The sequence below is a fragment of the Motacilla alba genome, chromosome 1 (assembly GCF_015832195.1).
Source record: "Motacilla alba alba isolate MOTALB_02 chromosome 1, Motacilla_alba_V1.0_pri, whole genome shotgun sequence".
NCBI classification, from domain to species: Eukaryota; Metazoa; Chordata; class Aves; order Passeriformes; family Motacillidae; genus Motacilla; species Motacilla alba.
The window spans coordinates 36,095,380-36,115,246 of NC_052016.1; the positions used below are offsets into that span (position 1 = coordinate 36,095,380).

General features: G+C 47.4%; 2 protein-coding genes across 3 annotated transcripts in view; both read left to right on the top strand.

Annotated features, from left to right (window-relative positions):
* The window catches only part of CASR (calcium sensing receptor), a 75,440-nt gene extending 62,870 nt beyond the window's left edge, over positions 1-12,570 (top strand). For both annotated transcript variants that reach the window (XM_038154464.1, XM_038154463.1), the window contains exons 5-7: positions 2,566-2,796; positions 6,202-6,325; positions 9,206-12,570. In XM_038154464.1, the coding sequence (XP_038010392.1) occupies positions 2,566-2,796; positions 6,202-6,325; positions 9,206-10,656 (1,806 nt within the window). In that variant the 3' untranslated portion in view covers positions 10,657-12,570. The remainder of the gene's footprint in view (positions 1-2,565; positions 2,797-6,201; positions 6,326-9,205) is intronic.
* Positions 12,571-14,599: 2,029 nt separating this feature from the next.
* LOC119701037 (cystatin-B-like) lies at positions 14,600-19,745 on the top strand. The gene is made up of 3 exons (XM_038137378.1): positions 14,600-14,795; positions 18,439-18,540; positions 18,922-19,745. The coding sequence occupies exons 1-3, from the start codon at positions 14,730-14,732 to the stop codon at positions 19,048-19,050; spliced, it is 297 nt and encodes a 98-aa protein (XP_037993306.1). The 5' UTR covers positions 14,600-14,729; the 3' UTR covers positions 19,051-19,745.
* The last annotated feature ends 122 nt before the right edge of the window (positions 19,746-19,867 follow it).

A 19,867-nucleotide genomic window follows, 5' to 3' on the forward strand; every position in this document is an offset into this window, starting at 1 on the left:
GCACCCGCACTGTTGACAGACAAAGTTTCTGGTAGCAACCAGACCCAGATTGAAGCCCCTGTGCAGATGAGGCCAGAGTGAGGTGAGGCAGTACAACAGATCACTGTGGATCTGCAGACCCTGTCTGACTCAGAGCTGCTTCTGCTCTGTTCTCGCTGTCCCCCAGTGGAGCTGGGCAAGTAGCACCTTCCTGGGTACCCCTCAGGAATGAGGGGAATGAGAGGGGAGCAGTCTGTTTCCTTACCCAGCAGGCGATGCCCAGCTCTCCACAGCAAAGTGCCAGCACAGAGCACCTTCTTCTGCTGTGTCCGTCAGAGGGTGAGATCTTCCAGGGACAGGTCCTGGTTCTTGGTGAGATAATTCCAGCTGCATACCTTATGGGTGAGCTGGTCTCCAGAGGAGGGGCAACAGGGATGAGAAAGACAGAAAAAAATCCTGCCTTCTCTGTCTCACCCATTATTCAAAGACAGAATACTGTGGCAATATTTTGATATCCTTCCATCAACATCATACAAGCTGAAAAGGTATTGTTGGTCACATCCTTTGTAGTACTACAATGATTTTTCCAGATTCTCTCAGGCTGGCATTGAAACAGGCAGTGGGAGGAGGGTATCTGTGGCTCTGGGGATTTTCGCTTGAGCTGGGAGGATCCCAAAAGGAAACAGTGAAAAATGAGACAATTTAGCACAACTGACAGGAATTAATGAAGTGATTCTCTTCCCCTGTCCCTGTGTTTCCAGGTGAGAAGGATTCATCAAAACAATATTGTCTGTTCTGTCTGTGGAGTGAAGAGGACTCTGCCTGCCCAGACAAATTGATTTAGTTTTGGCTTCTCTTACATTTTGCCATCCAGAGTTGTATGTTTGGGCACTCACAGGTGGGAGAGAGAGAGAAAAAGAGAGAAAGGAGACAGACTGAGCTTACAAGCTGTCACAGGCAGTAGAAGCACAGCAGCAACTATGCTGCTGGGGTCTAGGGGCAGCTGACAGCCAGGTACCCTCAGAGTCACCTTATCTTTCCATAGATGAGCTTGGGGAGAAATCTGAGAAGTTCCTAAACCAGCAATTATTTTTTGAACAGAAATACGATATGGCTGAATTGTATCACAGTTGCCCAGGACAGGCTTTCTCTCATGCTGCAGTCTTAGGTCTACTTGTCAGGCTATCTAGATCATTAACTTTACAACTACAGTTGTCCCTGGGATTAGGGACATGCAGCATACTGGTTGAGAGCCAGCTGAACATGAGCCAGCTCTGCCCCGGTGGCCAAGAAGGCCAGTGGCACCTGGCACTATCAGCAATAGTGTGGCCAGCAAGACCAGGGCAGTGATTGTCCCCCCATATACGGCTCTGGTTACGCCACACCTCCAGTGCTATGTCCAGTTCTGGGTCCTTCCCTACAAGACAGACACTGAGGTACTGGAGCACATCCAGAGAAGGGCAACAGAGCCGGTGAAGGGTCTGGAAAACAAGTCTGATGAGGAGCAGCTGAGGGAAGGAAGGGCCTGTTTAGTTGGAGAAAAGGAGGCTTAGGGGGACCTTATGAGTCTCTATAACTCCCTAAAAGGTGGTTGTAGCAAGGAGGAGGTTGGTCTTCTCTCAGAGGTAACAAGTCACATGATGAGAGGAAATGGCCTTAAGTTGTGTCAGAGAAGGCTTAGATTGAATATTAGGAAAAATTTCTTCACTGAAAGGGTGGTCAGGCATTGAAATAGGCTGTCAAGGAAAGTGGTGAAATCACCATTCCTGGAAGTGTTCAAAAAACGTGTGGAGATGGCACCTGAGGACATGGTTTGGTGGTGAATAGAGCAGTGCTGGGTTAATGGTTGGACTTGATTATCTTGGAGGTGTTTTTCAGCCTTAACGATTTTATGATTCTATATAACACGTAAAGGCATGAGGTGAAAATTACAGGGAAGAACTCCTGGGAACAGGCAGAATGTGATTATTTTCATCTATGCAACTGTGAGACAGAAGCCAAAAAAAGTGGTACGAATTCTCCAGGTCTGCCATATGGCAAATGAGCTTGATTTTTTGGGGTTTTCTTACTGAAGTGCATTGGGCTTGGGTTTTTTCAATCCAGACTCAAGCCTGAGTTGTTTCTCAAGCACTCCCATTTCTGATTGAAAATTCAGAGACTAGAGATACCAACTGAGAGCATTCATACAGTGTTTGCAAGAGCAGGGTGAGAGTGATGCATGGGTGACTGAAACACATGAGAGGCTGCTGCCACTTCCCCGGCCCTAACAAAGAGCTCTGGTCTTGTGGAGGTGACTCAGAGGAGCAAAGAGGAATGCTAAATGGACCATGGGGTAGCATAAGTAAGTGTTACAGATGGGTTGCCAACCACCCAGAGGGCCACAATACCTTGTGTTGTCTACAAGGTTTGTACAGGCTTTGTGTGTGTACACGTGATAGAAAACTTCCTACTGCTGCAATTAAAAGATTTGAAGAGATTAAGGTTTGTAGTGAAGTGATTCTTCTCAGTTCTGTCCCTGTAGCAGATGTGTGCTGTGGTAGGGTTGTAACACACAAGCATTCACAGTGTCTCTCTGTCTCTCTCTAGGTTCTCAAGCATCTGCGACACTTAAATTTCACCAATAACATGGGGGAGCAGGTGGATTTTGATGAGTTTGGGGACCTGGTAGGAAATTACTCAATAATCAATTGGCATCTCTCTCCGGAGGATGGCTCAGTCGTCTTTGAAGAGGTTGGACACTACAACGTTTATGCCAAGAAAGGGGAGAGGCTTTTTATCAATGAAAACAAGATCCTGTGGGGTGGATTCTCTAAAGAGGTAAGTGCTTAAATCCTCACAGCAATGTTTTCCAGATCCTCAAGCTGAAATTTGAACCGGCCCTGCACACTCCTCATATTATGACTCCATATCTCATGATAGGATCCATTCACCTTACTGTATTCACAGTCTCCACCATAATCTTTCTTACTCTTCTTATACACTGAAATAACAGACAATGTCTCCTCCCCTTCTGTACATTCATTGACCCTGGGTATTAATGTTTTAAATGAGTCTTTTTTTCCTAGCCCAAGCAGATACAGTAGAATTTTATAGCAGTGTTTCAGAGGGATGAAAAATTCATTACCCAAGTCTGGTTGTTGACTAAATCAATTTTTCCTTAGCTCGGTAGTTTCAGTGCTGAAAAGAGCCATCTCTTTCACTCCAATTATCTCTGTATCAAGAAGTGTCTCTTCTTGCTCTAAGTTATATTTACAACTCTTTCTGCTAGCTTCACCCACCAAGTCCCAGAGCCTTCCTCACACCCTTGCAAACCAACAGAATGAGCCCTGTCCATCTGCCTGGGTTAACTTGGACCTGGTGCTCAAGTAGTGGAAGATGCCAGCACCTGCTACCTTTTTTTTTTGTATTCTCTTTGAGGATGCTTCTGCAGCCTCAGAAGTAGTGATCTCAAGAGGTATCAGTTGACTTCAGTCAAGCCTAAGTCCTTCTCCACTGTCTTGAATGTTTACTCTTTTCAGCATAATTATTGTCACTGGCAGCCAGGCTGTGTCTGACCCACATGATGGAAACATGGTGCAGACATCTCCAGACCAGAGCCAAATGAGCTGCTGCACAGCTGGCAACAGCCAGATAGGCAGAAACTCTGACTCCCAGAGGGAATACTGAGTGGGCATATGGTTTGTGGTCTGGGAATTGACACAGGGAGCAGAGTATTAGCTCAGAAATGTCACTGCCAGGCCCTGCTGGGATGTTTCAATGTGTCAAGCCAGCACCTGATGAATGAAAGGGGGGATTCACTTCCAGGTGATTATTCACATTGGCTGGCAGAGCAGGTAATGCTTCTGCCTTAGCTGCTTGCCCAGAACAGTTGCAGCATGAGTTCAGCCTTTCCTTTACTCCATCTACACTTCTGGTTCAAGTCCAGAGCACTCTGAAGGAGGCATGAATTGAACAGAGCATAGTACCACAGAAATACTGAGCTCAGTGCTTTTCTTAGTCCACCTGGAGTCTCTAAGCACGAACTACAAGTGGAACTTAAAAAACCCTGATATTATAATCCCTCTCTCTGATCGTTGCAAATGCATCTTGCACTTTTTCCAACAGTTAGGATTTATTGGTTTTTATTTAAACTGAGTGATTGTGTTCTCTTGCTCTAAATTTCTCTGGCAGTGCAATATTTAACTTCATTCTCTGTCCTAAACTGTTAAAAATGTGACAGGATGTTGCTGAGTGTAATGCCAGGGTATGTAAATTTTGTGCAGTGGAGAGGTTTGCAATCTCTGTGTCTGCTGCAGCTTTTTTTTCAGTTTATATACTTCCAATTTCTTTCAGATAAAAGGCTCTGTTCAAAAAGAGTAGCCAGTACTTCACTCACTGTGCCTCTTGTCATCCCCAACAAAAGTTTAAATGTAGGTAATTTTAACATTCAGGAACTTGAGCATTGGGCAGACTCGCAAAAGAATGAGTTAAAGAGTAGGTAAGATAGAAAGATTCATTTTGGCAGAACCTGATGAAATTCCCCACAGAATACTTAAGAATTCAGCCAGAGCAATCACAAAAGTACTAGCAATTCATCTTCTAGAAATGTGGAGGATGCATGATGTCTCAAAGGACCAGAGAGCAATCGTAATACCTGGTTTTAAAGCAGTTATAGGAGAACCAAGGGAATTATACACAATTGAGTTGAGCTTCAGTAACCTAAAAGACTTGATAAAAAAAAAATTAAACCATTTATAAACACTTAAAGGATAATAATCTGATAAGAACAAGCCAACATGTATTTGTCAAGATAAAATCATGCCAAACCAGTTTAATTTTCCTCCTTGGAAGCTCAGTCAACTTTGTAGATAATGGGGAAGCAGCGTGTAACTTCAGCCAGGCCTTTGCTTCAGCTCTGTTCAAAATCACTGGTGGCAGCCTAGGGAAAGACAGGCTAGACTGATGAAGTCCTCTTGATGGATGCACTGCCTGCTCAAAGACTGTCCCAAGGAATAGGAGCACTGGGTTTATAGCAATAGGCACTAACAGCAGAGTGCTTCAAGCTGGGAGCTGCAGGGAGTTGCCCTGTGTTTGTGTCTGTCCCATCAATGATGTAATCCTGATCAACAGCTTAGGAACAGCATTCCCAAACTGTGCTGCAGCTGCACTTTAGAGTGATAGGCAACAGAGACTGCCCTCACCTGAGCCACTGAGTCATCTCTGCATAGCAATTGTCATTAGTGAGGGCTTTGCTTCCCCTGTGGCTAAGGCACCAAGCCTGCACATAGACAACTTCCAAACCGTAGCTAGGACTCATTGCAGGTTGGCAGCACTTGGGTAAACTAGCACCAAACTTCCAAAAAGGTGAATGGAGGCTTCCAAACAGAACAGCCATTGACTATGTAAGGATCATGGTGCTTTGCTAGCAGTGGAAATTGTAGGTTTAACTATCCTGAGCTGAGAAAGTCCTGTTCTGTGTCAACTCTCTTTCTTTAATTTAGCTGGGAAGAGGTGAGCTTAACCTCAGGTCATGACTGTGTGACAAAGGCCTAGGCTTCTATTCATCCTGCTGAAGTCTTTGTGTCAGTGTACTTCAGGCATGCAGTGAGTGTGCCCGTGCAACCACTTGCTGCCAGGACACAACAATGCTCAGGTGGGCTCAGGCACAGCAGAAATGCACAGCCAGCAGGTGACATCATTTACAGTACCAGAGCTCTGGAAACCTGGATCTGTAAAGCTCTACTGATTCGCATCTTTAGATGTTCAGTGTTCTTAAAGAAGAAGTGAGTTTCAGAAGACCATTTTAATTCCCATAAATTATTAGCAGACAATATGCAATATATCGGATTGGGGATCAGACGTCAGGGCCCATCATCTCCAAGGCTGAATCAAATTCCTGCCAGTAGAGATTGATTGTCTTTTCTTCTGACTAGCTAATGACTGTTTTGGGGTTTGTGTGTCATGCTCGCATCCCAGTTTGCAATGCCCACAATGCAGTAGAGATTACAAAGATCTGCTGATCTTCCTTACTATTCTTTGATGTATTCCTTCAAAGAAATCTCACTGCAGTGAGGTGGGGAATGACTATTGCGCAAAATGTGTCTGTTCCGTGGGCAGAAGAGGTGAGCATTTGAGGCTCTTCATCCAGCATGCCAACCAAGCAATACTACCCTTGGTAGAAGCCAAGATCTTGCCACAGTAAGGCATTGGCACCATTAACCTGCTCGGGCTCTTTTCTTGCAGGTGCCTTTCTCCAACTGCAGCAGGGACTGCCTGCCGGGCACGAGGAAGGGCATCATTGAGGGGGAGCCCACCTGCTGCTTCGAGTGCGTGGACTGCCCCGACGGGGAGTACAGCGACGAGACAGGTAATGCCCACACAGCTGCTCTGGGCCTCCTCGGGGGCGGTGTCCTCCGGGCATCCCCCGCAGTTGTGCTGAAGTCACTTCCCTGCAGGGCTGGGCTGGTGCCTGCCTTGCCAGGAGGCTCCACAGAAAGTCTGGGGGACTTCTGAAAAGCTTACAGGAGTTGAGTCCCGTGGTCCTCAGGTCCTGTCTACCGCTAAGCCTGCTCGTCTCTTCTGCTCTGCATTAGGAAAATTAAGGCAGAGAACCTGAAAAGCAACTTACACATAGGAAGCCTCTCAGGCAGCCACAAGCAAACTCTACTGCACTGTAGCAGTAGCTTTTTTTCATCAAAAAACCTGGAGGAGGGAGAGATTCCCCATCCTAAATTCTGTATTATCTCTCTGCCCCCATGTTTTCCTCAAACTGTCAGGGTTTTATTTCATGCTTTACAAAGAAATAAAATCCATTACATCCCAGATTCCACAAGCAGAGAGAAATACTTCCCTTTATGGACTCATCAGCTACAGGTTCTGTTGATCACTGGCATTACAAAAGATCAGAATCTGTCGATCCTACTGAGCACCCATGGACATGTTTTTTGTTTGTTTCATTGGGAGCTTGGATCAAGCTACTCAGGTTCTGGAAGAGACAGAAAAGGTAAACTCGGGTCTAGAAACGGTTGAAAAATTTTGAATTTCCAACACCACTAGTGCTCCCTCAGTTTTGGGCATCCCCAGGGTAATGAAGGCAAGTAAGTTATTTCAGGATATCAGTCCTCTCTACACTGTAAGGCACTTGGGACCTCCTCACACCCCCTCTGGTGAGCTGGTCCCAGCAAACACTGCAGACCTTGCTGGAGACAAACAATTCAGTAAACTCCTTGCAAAACTGAACCAGTGTTCTTTGGGAGAATCTAATTTGTGTCCAATCAGACAGGAATTATATTTTTTTAGCATGACCATATAGTACTACAGGATGCTTGGAAGCAGGACTTCCAGATTGAATAGAAGCAATTCTGGTCACATGTAATAGGGATCTTCTGGTGTTTTTCACATAATTTTGGAAGCTAGCTCTGGTGTGGAGGTGAAATTTATGGGGCTGAGGTAGCGACTGTCTTCTGACTCTACAGTTTCCTGCTGCAATTTCAGCTAACAGTAATAGTCCTTATTTCCCATGCTTGCCAGTTTTATAGGCATAGAGAGCAGCTTTACAACCAGTTCCATCCAGCTGAGACAGCGATGCTAGCAGAGGAAACAATCTGTCCTTTCCCAGCTGTTTGCTCCCACACTTTTTTTGGGAGCAGTGCTGGTGCTTGTGCAGCCATGGAGCGAATTGGATCAGGTCTTTGGTCTTCCTGAAAACAAGCTCTTGGGAGGTTGAGTTTCCAACTAGAATGAGAAGATGCATGCCCTCAAATGTTAACAACACAAAGGAGGGGGAAAGACTGAGCAGCCTTGCAGGAGGGAGACTTGGTTTACTCCCTTCAGTGGCAGCACCATCTCTAAGCCACCACAAGACAGCAGTGAAAGCGTGTCTTTAGGGCGCAGTGCTAAATAGCTGTCTCTGGCAGACACTGCTGGATTCCCTGCTACACAAAATTAACTTTGCTTTGTCTGCAGCTTGCAGTTTATAATGAACTTCCAGGTAAAAGGCACAAGAAAAATAAGAATTATTGGCTGAATGGATGTAAATGAAATGACATGGTGATGACAGCTTCTGATTGAGCTTTTGCATCTAGTGCCAGATTTTCAAATAAACACCTTAGGTGAGGCAAAAAGTCCTTAGGAAAGCAGTGTCATATCAGGTCATGGATGGTCTCTCCAAGCACACCTCAAGAACAAGAGAGCTTGAAAAGCTTTGGCCTTATTAGCTCGGCATTCCTGACTTTCTCATTAGCATCAATCTCTGCTCTGGAAGCTGTGGTCAGAGTCTGTGTCTGTGCTCAGGTGCAAAACTCAGAGGGTGCTTGCTGTTAAAGGAGTTTGTGGACTCTCTGCAGCCCTTTGCTATCCTGCTGGGATCCCAAAAGCAGAGGTAAGCTGAGACCTCCAGCTCTCTGCTCACATCCCCTTTCTACTGCCATCAAAAGAGTTGTGACCCTCCCTGCTAGAGCACAAGACCCATTTGAGTCAAAGAAGAAGAGCACAAGCAACAGGTCCCTGCTTTTTGATCATGCAAGCCATTGGCATGACCACACTATCACTGCAGGCCCAACTACTTTCATGAAGGAGATGGAGGCACCAATTTTTTTCCCTTTGCAAGTATCAGTGGGACATTTGCTGGGTGTAGGGAGAGTGATATTATTAAGCCACGTCTTTCCCTGTCATTCCAACATGAAATGAGAATGTGCTGCAAGTCAAGGGCATTGCCTGCCTTCAGGGAAGAGCAATTTAAACACTAAGACTTGCCTCCATGGAATATGAAATAGGCTCTCAAAGCATTTAAGGAGGCAAGCACGTTTTTAATTTTCTCTGTAATAGAAAAAGGCAGGATATTCAAATGATGATAAAAGTGTGAGAGGTATGAAGACAGACAGAAGTAGAAGATAAAAGTGAAGGAACAAGGGAGAGGGAAAAACAGAAACTGTGTAAGAGCTGATAGCGATCGAAGTTTGCAAAGTTTTGCCAAGAAATCTATTACAAAAAACGTGTGCAGAAGCAGGACTTCTTTTAAGCCAGAACCAAGCATGCTTTGTGTTTTCCTATATAGCCCCTGGGAGGCTGGTTGTTTCAGAGTAAGAAACTCCGAGACATCAATATATGACTCTGGGGATCTGCACACAGGAGCGGAACACTCTGTGTGTTTAACATCAAGGCTGGTGTGTAGCTGCCATATATGTCATCCCAGACTTCAGCCTCTCATTCTGACAAACCTTCCCTCTCCTTATCACTTCTTTTTCAGATGCAAGTGCCTGTGACAAGTGCCCTGAGGATTACTGGTCCAACGAGAACCACACGTCTTGCATCCCCAAGCAGATAGAGTTTCTGGCCTGGACTGAGCCCTTTGGGATTGCTTTGACTCTCTTTGCTGTGCTTGGAATTTTCCTGACTTCTTTTGTTCTGGGAGTCTTCACCAAATTTCGCAACACACCCATCGTTAAGGCCACAAACCGGGAGCTATCCTACCTCCTCCTCTTTTCCTTGCTATGCTGCTTCTCCAGCTCATTGTTCTTCATTGGTGAGCCCCAGAATTGGACTTGCCGTCTGCGGCAGCCAGCTTTTGGCATCAGCTTTGTCCTCTGCATCTCCTGCATCCTGGTGAAAACCAACCGTGTCCTTCTTGTCTTCGAGGCAAAGATCCCCACGAGTCTCCATCGAAAGTGGTGGGGCCTCAACCTTCAGTTCCTCCTGGTCTTCTTGTGCACGTTTGTGCAGATTGTCATCTGTGTGATTTGGCTCTATACGGCCCCACCATCCAGTTACCGAAACCATGAACTGGAGGATGAGATCATCTTTATCACCTGCCATGAAGGCTCCCTGATGGCCCTCGGCTTCCTCATTGGCTACACCTGCCTACTGGCAGCCATCTGTTTCTTCTTTGCCTTCAAGTCTCGAAAGCTGCCTGAGAATTTTAACGAGGCCAAGTTCATCACCTTCAGCATGCTGATATTCTTCATTGTGTGGATCTCCTTCATCCCTGCTTATGCCAGCACGTACGGCAAGTTCGTGTCTGCTGTGGAGGTGATTGCAATACTGGCTGCCAGCTTTGGGCTTCTGGCCTGCATCTTCTTCAACAAAGTCTACATCATCCTCTTCAAGCCCTCTCGCAACACAATCGAGGAGGTGCGCTGCAGCACAGCTGCCCACGCTTTCAAAGTGGCTGCCAGGGCCACACTGAGACGGAGCAACGTTTCCCGCAAGCGCTCCAACAGCCTGGGGGGCTCCACCGGCTCCACCCCTTCCTCCTCCATCAGCAGCAAGAGCAACCACGAGGACCCTTTTCCTCTACCGGCCTGCGCCGAGCGGCAGCGCCAGCAGCAGCGCGGGTGCAAGCAGAAAGTCAGCTTTGGGAGTGGAACGGTGACCCTGTCGCTGAGCTTCGAGGAGCCGCAGAAGAACGCCATGGCCAACAGAAACGCCAAGCGCCGGAACTCGCTGGAGGCCCAGAACAGCGACGACAGCCTGATGCGGCACCGGGCCCTGCTTCCCCTGCAGATCAATGAGCCCCTCGGGGCTGAGCCCGGCTTCCAGGCAGCTTCCAGCCCGGAGACCAGCTCGCAGGAGTCGGTGGTGGGAGACAACAAAGAAGAGGGACCGAGCCCTGAGGTGGAGCCTTCCCTGCCATCGGTTAACTCCCGAAATTTTATAGGCACTGGAGGTGGCTCTGTCACAGAGAACACAGTACATTCCTAACGAAAGAAGATTCCGAAAAGTACACCAACCCCCAAGAGGAACTTCTCACCTCTTGCTTCTGAACAGGAAAGGCAAAAAAGACACACTGCTGTGACGCAGCCCCACCACACCTTAATGTTAGCGCCAGCAGGGTAGCACATGTGCCTCCAGATGAAGGACTGTGTCTGGGGAGCCTTGGACTGAATTTGCATTTGCTTTATTGAAACCAGGACATCTCAGAAGGACAAGTGAAGATCGCCTCTGGTGGGGCTTAAGCAGAAGTCTGCATGCTGCCTTGCCTCCATAAGCTTTTCCTGCCAGACTGCAACTCAGCTGACTATGGGAGGCACTAGGCAATTCCACTATACCCTGCTTTTACATTTATGTATAATATTCCTCTTTCCCACTATGTATGATATTCCCTCTTTATCCAGTATATGTGATCTGTAACCATGTGCATCAGGACTCTCAGCTCTACAAAAGCAAGGTACACAGTTTCACTTCAGGAAAGCACAGTCATGGGGAAAATAAAAAAGCCCCCAACATCCTGCATGCTGTGTACAGCCAAGGGTGTGAACATGTAAAGTATTTAATGTGACAGAGCGCCCTGCTAATTTATATTTAGTAATGTCCCAGTCTCTCCTTTCTGCCCAACAGGAAATACTGGACAATACTCTCTGTAGACTCCATTGCACTAGACCAAGCTACTTAGGTTCCTACTGGTTTCCTCCAGCTGGAATAGCTTTACCTCCAGCCTGCCTGCTTTGGTGGAGGGGGAGAACAGCATGTAAATCCCTCACAGAGAACGCTGCAAAAGCACAATGAGATGTATCCCTGATTGATTATGTCGCTACTAGTTGTATGCTTAACCAAGTGTTGCTGCTGTACTATCCCACAAGGCATACATGGCTAACCCTTTCTCACCATAGTCAGCATTGTGCTTTGCCATATTAATCTGCCTCACACCTACACGGAGCGTTGTGACAGTCCTGGCGGTACTGGTGGGCCTGACACAGCAGATGAAACAAGGAGAAGTGGAGGAGTTAGGGATGGAGGAGGAGCCCCCAGCTGTGGTAATAGGATCACCCGAGCAGGTGAATATCTGAAGTATGCATGCCGGTAGATGACTGGGTGAGAAAGACATTTAGGCCTAGGTTCTTGGACACATATAGGGACAAATTAATGAACTGGATACAGTTTTGCTCCTAAAAGCCACCTACTATGTCATTTCCCATTTTGAAGAGAGGGCACCTAGGACAAGAATGGTGGACTGTACCCAAAGAAAAACACTAAGGACATCAGCAGAGAACATAGCAGAACTTGATTACTCTTGTCCCACTCTTCCTAAAGCAGACATAAGTGCTCCTGGTATTTTCAAGGCATGCCTTGTTCTTTTTGATTCATGCTGGAAAAGTTGAAAAGAGTCATTAGCAGAGATTTGTTGCATGATGAGAGAAGAAACACCCCTGGACAGCCTGGTGGGAGGGGCTAGGGTTACGCTGCAGAATTTAATTCCCTCTTCCCAGATTCCCCATGGAAGAACAAGCATCTGTCAGGAAGATGTCTGTGCCCTCCCTCATTAGGCATGAAGGTAGTCTAGACCTCTTATAGAAAGGTAGATGGGCCTGCAGCTCAGTGTGAGCAGAGACAAAAGGACTGTGTTCGAATGCATTGGGGGAAACACCACAATTCTCTTGTTACTGTTTTTGCTTGGTTGTTCTTCTGCCAGGGCAGGCAAATAAAACTTACAGGTGACATTACTGTATAAAAACTTTGTTTTGCCACCTCCACTTGTTGACAAGGAAGAGGAGTCTTGACTTATGGGAGCAAAGTGGAAGTCCAGAACCCCAAGAAGCAGGCTATTCAGACAAGTTGTTTTAACCTTTTTGTTGATCTGTTGCATCCCCCTTGGAGTGGGCTCAAATTTTAACTACACCACACAAGAACCAACCCAACTATAACTGTAAGGCTTGTAAATGACAACATTTGATTAAAACTCTGGCTCAGATGATTGGGGGAGAAAAAAAAAAAAGAGTTTGAAAACACAAATCCTTCTAGCCCAAATTTTGGACACCACATTCTACCCCTGGACCCAGCCAAGAGCTGCCTACTGCTTCTGAAACTAGGTCCCTTCCCCAGGCTGCTGACTGTGGCCCGTGGGCTCAGTTTAGGGTACGGAATTGAGCCCTGGGGTCTCTTGAGTCTAACTGCACGAACAGGGATGAGCACTAGATGGCAGAAAGGGCTAAAAAAGGCATTTTGGTTGCTGCCTACACTTCCAAAAATTCCAATTGCCGTGGTTTTAGTGCTAAGTGAATCATTCCTACTGGAGCAAACTCAGCTCAGCAGCCCCTGAAGTGAAGCTGACAGCACTGAAACATGTAAGAGTTCAATGAGTGAACGAAAACAACACCATTTACAAACCAAAGACTGTGTACAATAACAGGCAGTAAGAAATAGAAGGTCACCATCAGCTGCCTTGTCTGGAGAGCAATATTCACTAGCTATGTATACAGTAGATGATACTGACATTTGGGTGCTTTTCATTCCTCGGGTGTTTTCCATTCTTTACATTCACTTAAAAGGAATTTATTCCCTGGCACACAATGAATCTCCAAGAGCTGCAGTCATTTTTTAGCACGGCCAACTGTGCTGTATTTGCTGGGGAACCCGTTCCACCTTCCCTGCTCTTGTACCTGGAGCCCTAAGCCTCCAGCTCCAATGCTGCATGAGAGCTGCTGCTGCTGCAGCTGATAGCAGTGACACATACGCTGGACACAAGGGAAGTTCACCAAAAAAAGACCCCTTTGGGAAGGTGCTTTGTAACCAAACCCCTTTTCCCATGCATGGAAAGGGGGATATGTTCTCATCCTGTCAAGTCCAGGAGAGGAGAAGGCTTGGTCAGGCACCTGTCCAAAAGCCTGTCAGTGTATCACACGTAACAACACTGATGAAGCCACGCTGGGGAACATTCTTCTGTTGAAAGCACCTACCTGAGAACCTCCACTGACATTTCCTACCAGAAGGTGCCCACATGAATGCCTCATCCCACCCACCATGGCTCAAAAATCCACTGGAAAGCTTGCCTCAGTGTGGGGTTTCCCGAACTGTCCAGTCATGAAGCAACAACAGTTATCAGCTCTCTGGTGGGATTTCCACTGGAAAACTTGGGAAGCATCCCAGTGAAGAGCCCAACCCTTCCTCTCCATTCTCCTGACAAACCTGGCAGAACTCTGCCTACCCAAAGCCCCAGCAAAGAATTTATTTATAGATGATACCAGAGGAAAGAAAATTCCCCATTATATTTCATGCTAGTTACCTTGTCCTCCTTGTCAGTTCATGAGCTCTGTTCCATTTGCAATACCTGCTATTGTTAAATTTAGGTTTATATTGACCAGCTTTACCAAGGGGTGCTGCAAAGCAGGAGGAGGAAGGTAGGTGCTTGTTGTTGGTTTTGCATGAGTCTGGATGTTTCAATTGTGAGGAAATTTAGGTAAAGACCTAAACATTCAGACTAAAATCTCCTCAGGGATTTCCCAGAGGCTGGATAATCCCCCACCGTCTTCAGCTTGCTGGCTGAGGAGCGGCAAAATCATCCTGGGAGAGGGAGTGATGAACGTGGTGAACAAGAGAGCCTGGAGACGGACCTTTCCACGCGGCTAAGGGAACACGCCGCCGCTGGGAAAGGTGGCACTCGGGAAGGGAAGGGAAAACAGCGGCTGAGGGCAGCCCTGTCCTCTCGCGGGGCTGCCACGGAGGCGCCGCTCGCTGAGGAGCGGCTACAGCCCTTCTGTCCAGGGCGCAGAATAAATCCTGCCGGTAGCTTTCACTGCAAATGTCGCTTTGGGCTGGTTTTGTCTTCCATCGGCCGTCGGGCCGCAATACCCCCCGCCAGCGCGGGCGGTGCTGGTCCCGCCGGGCCGCGCTGACGCCCACCCCCGGCTGGGCGGAGCCAGGCCCGGCCGCTCCCGCCCGCCGCCGCCTCGGCCGCCGAGCCCCCGCCCGCGGGCTCCAGCCCCGGGCCCGGCACCGCCCCCGGCACCGCCCCGGCCCGCCCGAGGGGCAGGATCGGCCCGCAGCGGAGAGGTGCCACCATGTTGTGCGGCGGTACCTCGGCGGCCCGGCCCGCCACCGACGAGACGCAGCGCATGGCGGAGCAGGTGAGGGGCCGGGCGCGCCCCGGGAGGGTGCCCCAGGCGGGGACGGGCCCCTGCAGGGGCTGTCCGCGGCCCAGGGTGGGTTCGGCCTTTGCTCTGCGCGGCCGAGCCGAGACACCGCCCCCCGGTGTAAAAGGTGGAAGGAATGGCAGCAGTCGCCGGCTCCCGGAGCTCTCCTTCCCTGTGCCCGCTTGGCGTGGCCCTGTTGACTCCAGAGGGACCGTGGGATGCGCTGGGTGCGCGGGGGAACCCGACAGAGCCATTGCCTTGAGCTCGGGGAACGAGCTCCTGTGCTTCTTACAGAATCTGAACCTTGTGCATACGTTTGGGGTTTTGGTTCTTTGTTGTCTGCCTGGGAAAGGGGGGGGGGGGGGGATTGTTTGTTGTTTTGAGGGGGGGAAACATGGAATAAAGCAAGAAAGCTTCTTCTCTGCTTCTGCTTTTCCCCAACACAGAATTCAGCTCCAGCCACTGCTGACTCCAAATTCTGATACTACTTACAGTACCTGAGATTACTGTTCATGTTATTGGAGCACATGCTTTTACTCTAAAAATGCCATTGTGCAACTAAGTTCTTTCAAAGCACATGTTCTTCTTTTTGTCATGGAAACTCAAGTTCCTTCTGCTTTTTGGCTTTGTCAGCTAGGATGTGGTAAGCTGGAGAGCAAAGATGAAGGATGCACTCCAGCTTCTGACACTCTTTGTCATTGCCCGGGCCTGTTCCGCAGGCAGGAGAAGTTCCCAAACACATACAGAGCACCCAAAGGCACAGCAGCCACTGAAATTCACATTTAGCTTGTACAGTCTGAGGATTCTGTTTTAGGAAAAGGGAGAGATGTGCATCTCCTAAGCACCAGCCTGAGTTTGCAGTAATAAGCACATGATTGAGAATTGCTTAGAGTCATAATTACTGCTTTGACCTGAAAAGGCCTACATGTCATGTTAAAGGTAATGCAGATAAAAAATGAACATGGCTTAAAACTAGGTTTGAAATCCTGACTTTCTGTTCTCTAGCACACTGCAGTGGTTTGGTAATCCAAAAACAAAACCCTGTTGGATTCAGAAGTGAACAGAATTAACCAAAAATCTCATGTTTTCATTTTAATCACCTAATTACTTTAGAGTTTTGACTGCCAATTTAAATTACTTCCTTAAATTAAATACAGGTGGGAAAACCCAAACTTGAAACTTGCCCATGCACTCATGTCCTCATCTGGACACTGCTGGAGATAACAGTTTTGTTAAATCAAAGTAGCCTTCTCAAATAGTTTTATTTGCTTAACGTCAGGTCTTTGCGGAGATTTATTAGAGCCTGCCAGTTTGCTTGCCATAAACATATTCCCTGTTCCTGCTTTTCCAGTTCTTGCCTTCATTTTACAGTTTCGTAAGAATCCTTGTGATGGCCAAATGCTGTTCAGTTTGGTGACCCACAGCGGGTGTAGTGTCACATGGGGCAGGAAGACTTCCTTTGGCAGTGTCTGCCTTAGGAATCCCACAGGAGCAGCCTCCTCACAGCAAGGATTTCCACCCAGGCCTGTTCCTCACTGGTAATTGTGGCAGAGCTTATCCAGGGTGATTCTGAACTATCTGCTTTTTAGTTAACTGCTATGGGAGTGCAGGGCAAACAGGCCATGCAGGGCAGTGGAGAGCCTTCAGAGGATGATCATTTCCAGCCCTGTGACTGAATTATGGATTGTTTGGGTGGGAAGGGACTGCACCTCCTGCCTGAGCACAGGGTCAGCATCCTCAGGCTGCTCAGAGCTTTGTCCTGTCTGGTCTTGAAAACTTCTAAGGATGGAAACTGCACAGCTTCTCTGAACACTCCTGCTGTACTGCAGGAATGTCCTCAGGGGAAATGTTTCTCTTTATATCCAGCCTGAACCTCCAGTTTCAGTTTATGACCATTGTGTCTCATTCTTCTGGCATCTGGAAAGTTTCTTCTCTGGGCTGAGCAAGCTCATTTTCTTCCTCTCCTCACAGCACAAGTGCTCCAGCCATCCTGGTGTGCTCATGGAGTGCTCCTGGTGACCCTTCACTGGGCTCACTACAGTTCACTGGTGTCTGGCTTGTACTGGGGGCCCAGAACTGAGCACAGGATTCCACATTTTCTAACAAAGGCCGAGTAAAGGGCAATAATCACTCGCCTGTCTTCTGACTAGGCTCCTGCTGATGCAGCCCAGTATGCCATTAACTTTGGTTCCACCAGGACACAGTGCTGGCTCCTGTCCTCCAGGACTCCCAAATCCAGACTGAGATCAAGAACCAGTTCTTTGGAAGAGTATTTCTGTCTGGGATTTCCGTCTCCACACTGACTCAGGATCTTCGTTTGTCACATGCTGTGGTGACTCACTGCCACAAACACCCTGACAAGCTTGCAGCTGCAGGACTCTGAGCTGTCTGCACCCAGGGCCCAGCGTTCAGCTCGCTGGTGGAAATACAAAATGTGCTGAGCTGGGGTGATTTAGTGACCTCGGAAACCAAAGGTGCCCAGTGCCTAGGATTGCTGAAGGAGCGCCGGACAGGACAGGGTCAGCAGGAGACTTACGTCTGCCCTGCTGCTTAAAATTTGTAAAAGTGTGATGAAAACTGAAACCACTTGCTCCAACCTCTAACTCAGGAGAAGGGGAGGAGGCAGGAGTGAATCATGGTGCTTTCTGGGGCTGTGCCCTTCAGTGCATCTCAGAATGCAGCTTGGATTTCCATATGGCAAAAAGCAAACAGGAGAGTGTCCAAACGTTGTTATCTTGCTTGTGACAGATACTGATCATAACCTGGAGGGAGTGCAGAGGTATGGCCTCCGAGAGAAGGTAAAAAGCATGGACACAGCTTGCAGGGACAGGATGGTCACTGAAAAGGCACCAGAGTTCTGGGAGTTGGAGAGGTGTGAGAACACAGCCTGTTGCAGGAATGGTTCTTCTGTTCCTGTTTCACCTACAGCACCTGACTAGTGGCAAGTTGACACTTGTTTTTCCCCAGGGAACCCTGTGGGATTTAGGCAGGAGTACAGATGTATCTATTTTCCTTGAATTTAGGAGAAGGAGAAATACACCATATAGCTGGAGGATCTGCTCATTGCTGGCACTACTGCCTTGGGAGTGAAGGGAGGGCTTTGCAATGATGCAGTGCAGGAGGTGCAGCCCGGAGCAGGCAAGGACTGGCAAGCAAGAACTCCAAGACTAACTCATCTTGCCCTACAAAACAAAGGCTGAAATTTTCTGCTTTCCTGACCAAGAATTTTCCATATAGCCAGAATGTGCTAGAATGCCCAGTGCAGGAGAGAAGAGCTGCATCTCAGGGGTTCATGGCTCCCCTCTTGGGTACTGGACAGGTTATTTTGACTTCTTGAGCACTATTTTGCAGTTTGAAAACACAGATTCCAGCAGACAAGCTGAAAGAACTGTCAAGTGTTTTCCAGACTTGGTGTCAGCCTGTAGTGATTGACTCCCACCTCTGACTCAGCTTTGCCACCTCCCTAGACTCCTGGTCCTGCTTTCACACAAAACTTAACATGATTCATTTTGATCTTTTAATGTCTTGGAAAAGCAGGAACTCTGTGTTGGGGAATTCAGCAGCAGTGAACTGTAAGCCTGAAGTCCTAAATACTTGAATCTTGCATCATTTTTAAAGAACCTATTGTTTCCTTAAGGTAAAAGCTCAGCTAGAAGAAAAAGAAGGGAAAACCTTTGATGTCTTCACTGCAGTGGAGTTTAAAACTCAGCTGGTTGCTGGAACAAACTACTTCATCAAGGTAGAGGACACTGGGTTGTTTCTTTTATATTAATGTGTATAATCTTTGGAATGGTGGGGTTTTTTTCCTTTCTTACCTAGAGGAGAATGCTTACGATTTGACCTTAATAAGAAAAAAAATTGTGCATCAGAAAACCAGAAATACCCACCTCCCAGCCCCTCTCTCTATCTGTTAAATAGAGAGATCCTCTTTTCTCCATTTTCATGGGAAATTAGGTGGTATTTCTGCAAAGTCATGGCTCCTAGTCTGGTTTAAAACAAGCCAGTGGTTTTTCTTACTGCCTGTCTGCTGCTCCATCCTCAAACCAGCCCAGCCTCTGCCACCCCTCCTGCTGCAGGCTGCTTCCCCTGCAGGGATCTCACTGGGTTTCGTGCTTTGCAGGTCCATGTTGGGAACGAGGAGTTCATGCACCTGCGGGTGTTCAAGAGCCTGCCCCACGAGAATGAGCAGCTGAGCCTCCACAGTTACCAGGGCAGCAAGACAAAGCACGATGAACTGGCTTATTTCTAGCAGCCTTCTCTGCTGTGTTTCCCTGGCTGGTTCTTACGTGCATTTTCTACAGGCTGCAAAATGTTGATTCCTGTGCCAACAAAGGCAGAAAAAAGTGTCTTTTTTAACATCATGGTATAAAAAAATCAATTTCTTTTATGCGATTCCCTTCCTGTGCAATCTCCAAACCTGAGAGTCACAGGGCTCTCCTATTACCTGCACTAATGTAAACCCTACTTTTATTGCAACTTAGCTTAGGCTTTAGTGCAACTTAACGAGAATACTGTGGCCGAGTCCTGTTTGTGGACTTCCTTGGTCTGGAAATAGGAAGAGGAATGACACCAGCCCTCATATATTTGCAGCAAGGAACAAGAGCAAAGCCTCGGTCTTTCCTGTGCTATTTTGCAACTGTGAATGTATGTGTAGGTTTAAATTGTACTTTGTATTTTATGGGCAAAGACCTGATGAGAGACTTGAGCTGAAGCAATTTTGCAAGGAAGAGAAAGAGGCTTACAGTTGTTTGAAACAAACATTCCCTTGGTAATCGTGCTCATCCTCTTGCAGCAGTAGCGTGTAATGTCCCATAGAGGGTGTGTGAGTTTAAAATACCAAACCAGCTTGCTTATGTTCTCGGTCCTATGGAAAAGTCCTGGAAAGGAACTTGAGCTGGACAAGCATTTCTGCATTTATAACAATAAACATTTCTTTTGACTTGAGATGGCATCTTTGACTAGTGCTTTAGTGTTCTCTTCACTGGTTTTCACTATTGATTATTATCTTGCTCAGCTTTTTTTCCTTAACTGTTTTTTATATTCCAGATAACCTTATGTTTATTCTG

Bases quoted from the DNA above. Each gene is read 5' to 3' on its own strand.
- LOC119701037 (XM_038137378.1), top strand. From the start codon at position 14,730: ATGTTGTGCGGCGGTACCTCGGCGGCCCGGCCCGCCACCGACGAGACG. The intron at 14,796-18,438 runs GTGAGGGGCCGG...TGTTTCCTTAAG, and splicing joins CGCAGCGCATGGCGGAGCAG to GTAAAAGCTCAGCTAGAAGA. The intron at 18,541-18,921 runs GTAGAGGACACT...CGTGCTTTGCAG, and splicing joins GAACAAACTACTTCATCAAG to GTCCATGTTGGGAACGAGGA.